At 61.4% G+C, this 4,660-nt stretch overlaps 1 protein-coding gene across 1 annotated transcript; it reads right to left on the bottom strand.

Moving 5' to 3' along the window:
• Positions 1-949: 949 nt before the first annotated feature.
• IRX3 (iroquois homeobox 3) lies at positions 950-4,101 on the bottom strand. Its single transcript, XM_030457835.1, has 4 exons — positions 3,880-4,101; positions 2,341-3,451; positions 1,779-1,845; positions 950-1,104 (listed from the first exon to the last, which is right to left on the bottom strand). Exons 1-4 carry the CDS (start codon positions 4,099-4,101, stop codon positions 1,050-1,052), a joined length of 1,455 nt encoding a protein of 484 aa, XP_030313695.1. The 3' UTR covers positions 950-1,049.
• Positions 4,102-4,660: the final 559 nt, after the last annotated feature.

The raw sequence follows: 4,660 nt of genomic DNA, 5'->3' as shown, positions 1-4,660 counted from the left end.
GGGTCAGAGGGGCGGCGGGACGGGAAGAGACGGTGTTGTCTCCGCGCCTGGCTGTTCGGTGCCGCCGTTTTGACCCGCTCGGTTTTCCCGGAACCCGGGGATGCCTCCGGCCCCACTGACCGCTCCGCCTAGTCCTGACCCCTCTCAGCGCCACAGCGGGCCCGGTGTAACCCCCAGAGCAGACCCCTGGCATGTGCACGGCAAAACAGGGGGGAGGGAGGGGATGGAGGCGGGCAACAACGCAGCTCCGCTCCCCACCCGCTGCGGCACTGACGACCCCCGAAGTTTCCCTACAATTAACCCCTCCCGCGCTCCCCGGTGTAGCGGGGATCAGCGGCCGGCACTCGAGAATACGGTCTCCGGGGAACGGTGGATCCCCGTTGCCGGCTGCCCCAGCCTCCCTGGGGCAAGGCGCTGCCCCAGGACCCGCACGGCCACTGCCACCCCCCCTGCCCGGGCCCGCGGCCACCGCCGAGCACCGGGACGGGGGCGGCGGCGCCTGCAGGGGGCGCTGCGGCTCCAGCATTCGGCACCTCCGCGCCCGCCCGACCCGGCCCGGTCCGGCCCTGCCGCTGCTGCTGCTGCCCGGCCTCGGCAAAGCCCCGAACCGCCTCTCGGCACCCTGGCCCCGAGGATGCTCCTCTCCCACCGCGGCCTCAGCTCCCGCGGAAAAAAAAAAAAAAAAAGCATCGGCGGGGGAAGAGAGGAGGGGAGAAAAATAACTCCAGAGGTGGGAAAAGAGAGTGTAGTCAAAGTGGCAACAGTTTATTTATTAGCCAAAAATATATACTTTCTTGTACAATTTGGTTCACACATATGTACATTTTTACTGTATGTACAAAAACGAACAACAACCAAAAAAAAAAAAAAAATCGAAACACCTAATTCTCACTGGACTTCCAAAAAACCTCACAAACTCAGCTAATCCAGATGATAGTACAGAAGCGGGTATTTTTTTTCCTTTTTAGATTTAATATACGGACATGCTTACAAGTTGTAACTATACAGATATTTTTTACAATCATTACAACAACAATTTAAAAAATTAACTATGATGATGACAACGCCGATAGAACCATAGCGGCATCAAGTTGGTTCTGGGGCCTGGAAAAAAATGACACAGAAAAAAAATATTTTTAATAGGTTTCCTAGTAATTTGGGGCTGACACTATATTTTGAACTGTAGGTAGAACTGTTTTGTTGTTGTTGTTGTTATTCTTTAAAAAAAAAAAAAAGATTTCTAAAGATAAAAAGTTTTCAAAGTGAGTTACAGAAAAATTATTTAGCTACGAAAATACCACGGGCCCGATCCCTGTGGTTTCAGTCAATCAAAAGAGTGATTTCAGTGCCGAACTCAGGACAGCGAGGCTCAGCCGCTGAATTTTTCAGACTATCTGGGGGTGTTGGTTTTATTTCTTATTTCCCCGCTGCCTCTGTATTTCTCCCTGAAGCTAAGTGACACCGGTGGGTTTTTCTCGGTGTTCGGGGCAGCCCGGCGGTGACTGCTCCCGCTGCGCTCCCTCCCGTCCTGCCCGACCCCCAGCACCGCAACCGCGCGGCCCCGTTGCCACCGACCGCAGCTCGGCCTGCCCGCGGGAATCGTTCCTCAAATCCAGAAGAAAGATCAGAAAAAAAAAATTATCACAATAACCCACCACGCACGCAGAGGAGGAACAAGAAACCACTCTGGAAAGGGAACTAAAGAAGCGGAGAAAATAAGCTAACCATTTACAACTCCCTCTATATATCCTTAGGAGACGGAGGAAGCAATCTCTTACCGCCTCTGCACTGGCTGGAAAGCTGTCTTTATTAACTTTTTCTCTACTTCCAAGGCACTAGATCGATCTAAAAAGAGAAGAAAAAAAAAGCAGTCCTTTATAGCCTCCGTTTTACTCCCCTCCCGTCCCTGAATTAAGCCTCTAGACTTCAGATCTCTTCTTAGCGAGCTGCAAATACGACGGAACGAATGGTTTGCTGCCGGAGTGACCGTCAAAAGGAAAATGCACCAACCCCGGAGCAAGCCTCGCGGCCGGGTCCTTCCCACAAAGACCATTTGAGCGGCAACAACAACAGCAACAAAAATTATCCCCGTCGGAGGAAGGTAATTCTAGGGGTTTTAGACTAACCTGGCGCGGAGACACCCCCCTCCCCGCGGCCGCCTGCCTGCCGCCACCTGCGCCCCGACGGCACCGTGAGAAAACGGCGAGGCCGGCGCCCCCCGCCTCGGCCCCTCGCAACACGGTCCCGCGGGGCATCCCGCACAGCTCCGCGCAGCACCGCCGAGCCCCCCCGCGGTGCCTGTCGTCCCGTCCCGTCCCCGCCGCGTCCCTCAGCGGTCACCTGCTCCGGCGGGCTCCGCGTTCTGCGCCTGGTCCGCGGGCCGCGGGAAGGCGGCGGCGGCCGGGGGGGCGGCCCCCAGCCCCAGCAGGTGGGGAGTGTTCAGTAAGGCCAGCGGATGTGGGGGTGGGTGGTGGTGGTGGTGGGCCGGGAAGGCGCGGTTGGTCCAGTTGGGGAACTTGCCCAGGGGGCAGGAGGAGACGAGTCTGTGGGGTGGCGGGGGAGGTGGAGGGGGCAACGGCAGCGTCTGGGGGGCGGCCGCCGGCGGGGAGCCGCCGCCGGGAGACTTGCGGGGGTTGTCCGGGCTGGTGGCCGTCTCGGCCAGCGACCAGATCTTGGGCTTCGGCAGGGTGCCGGCCAATGCGCCGTCCGTCGGGGAGGAGGCGGCGGAGGAGGAGGCAGAGGAAGGGGGCGAGAGGTGGTGCGGAGGCGGCTGGAGAGACGGCTTGAGGGGCTCCAGGCCGGCGGGAGCCGCGGTGGCGGGGAGCTCGCACTTGTGATGGTGGTGGTGGTGATGGTGGTGGAGGTGGTGATGGCGGAGGTGGTGCGGCTCCTCCTCTGCGGCCTTGAGGTAGCGCTCCTCGGAGCCGGGCAGGTCCTCGAAGCCCTCGGAACCCTCCGAGTCCGTCTTGGAGTCGGAGTGCAGGAGGTCGGCGTCCTGCAGCTCGTCCTCCAGCTCGTCCTTATTGCTCTCTATGTTCTCGGTGTCGATGTTCTCCAGGTCGATCTCCTCCTCGTCCTCCCTCTTGTCCTCTTCCCCCTCGTGGTCGCTACCGTAGGAGTTGCCCTCCTCGTCCGTCCTGCTGCGGGGGGCCCAGGTCATTTTGTTCTCCTTTTTGAGCCGCCGCCGCGCGTTGGCAAACCAGGTGGAGACTTGGGTGAGGGTCATTTTGGTGATGATGGCCAGCATGATCTTCTCGCCCTTGGTGGGGTAGGGGTTTTTCCGGTGCTCGTTGAGCCAGGCCTTGAGGGTGCTGGTGCTCTCCCGGGTGGCGTTCTTGGGCCGCGACGGGTCCCCGAACTGGTACTGCCCGTAGGGGTAGAAGGCGGGGTGGTGGTGGGGGAAGGCGGCGTGCTGCACCCCCGGGCTCTCCTTCAGCTCGTACTGGGCGCCCTGCAGCGAGAGGGAAGGAGCTAAGCAGAGTGCCGGGCCCGGGTCGGACCCCTCCATCCGGCCGCCGTTACAGGGAGCGGAGCCTGTTCGGCACCAGAACGGAGGCCGGGCCGAGCTGTCTCCCCGCGCCGCGGAGCTCCCCGGGCCCGGCCCAGGCGGGCGGCCGGTGCCTATGGGCTGCCCGGGCTGCAGGACCGGCCCCCAGGTGCGGGTGCGCGGCGGTCCCCGCAGCCGTCAAAGCCTCCGGGCGGAGCCGGGGGGAGAAAGCCGCGGGGCCGCCGCTCCAGCCCTGCCCCGCTCCGGCGGCTCTCCCGGGCCAGGTCGGCGATAACTCCCCGTCTCTCCTGACCGCCCTCCCGGAGTCTTTCCCGGCCGATCCCCAGCGCGAACCGCGGGGAGCGAGCGGCGAGCCCCGGGGGGCCTCTTACCAGCTGGGGGAAGATGGGCAGCTCGGCGGCGTAGGGCAGGAAGGCTCCGTAGCCCTGGGCGGCGGCGGCGGCGGCGTAGGGCGCGCCGTACATGGAGGAGAGCACGTTGGAGAGGGTCCCGGACGGGGCCAGCTCGGCGCCGCCGCGGGAGCCACCGCTGCCCGGGCGCTCCGCCGGGTAAATCGGCCTGATGTACTGGTAGCCCAGCTGGGGGAAAGACATGGTGGGGGAGCGGGGGCAGGGGGGGGGGGAAGGAGGGGGGGGGAGAAGAGAGGAAGAAGGGAGAGAAAGGGGAGAAAGTAGTAGGGCCGGGAGCGGAGGAGGGAGCCGGGTCGCTCGCCCTCGCCGTCCGCCCGCACTTTCAGCGCCTCCCGCAAACTCCGGCGGACATGGGGGGGAGGGGGGGGAGCCGGGGGTGCGCGGAGGCCGCGGGCTCCCTCCTGTCCTCGGCCGCCGCGGTAAACGATCCGATCGCTTCTTTCTTCTCTCACTTTTCCTATTGATCTGAGTGGACCCAGGTCAGGTCCTAACAGATTGCTTGAGATTATTGGGACTCTGGGCTCTGATTGACATTTCTAGTCTCTCACAAGCCCCTCCTATTTCTTTTAAGTCTCTCTCTCTCCCTCTGCCTCCCTCTCTCTCTCATGCCCAGAGCTCGCTCTCGCCGGGTTTGTCACTAGCTCCTTTTTTTTTTTTTTTTTTTTTTTTTTTTCCTAAATCTGTTTACTGACGTCGCGATCTTTTATTTGAGTTGCTTTCAAATCTCGTTTTAGCGATCGCC

The sequence above is a fragment of the Calypte anna genome, chromosome 11, assembly GCF_003957555.1.
Source record: "Calypte anna isolate BGI_N300 chromosome 11, bCalAnn1_v1.p, whole genome shotgun sequence".
Taxonomy (NCBI): domain Eukaryota; kingdom Metazoa; phylum Chordata; class Aves; order Apodiformes; family Trochilidae; genus Calypte; species Calypte anna.
The sequence above is the reverse complement of the archived record's forward strand: the minus strand, read 5'-3'. Positions and strand labels throughout refer to the sequence as shown.

Bases quoted from the DNA above. Each gene is read 5' to 3' on its own strand.
- IRX3 (XM_030457835.1), bottom strand. From the start codon at position 4,101: ATGTCTTTCCCCCAGCTGGGCTACCAGTACATCAGGCCGATTTACCCG. The intron at 3,452-3,879 runs GTAAGAGGCCCC...CTCTCGCTGCAG, and splicing joins TGCCCATCTTCCCCCAGCTG to GGCGCCCAGTACGAGCTGAA. The intron at 1,105-1,778 runs GTAAGAGATTGC...ATTTTTTTCCAG, and splicing joins TTCCAGCCAGTGCAGAGGCG to GCCCCAGAACCAACTTGATG.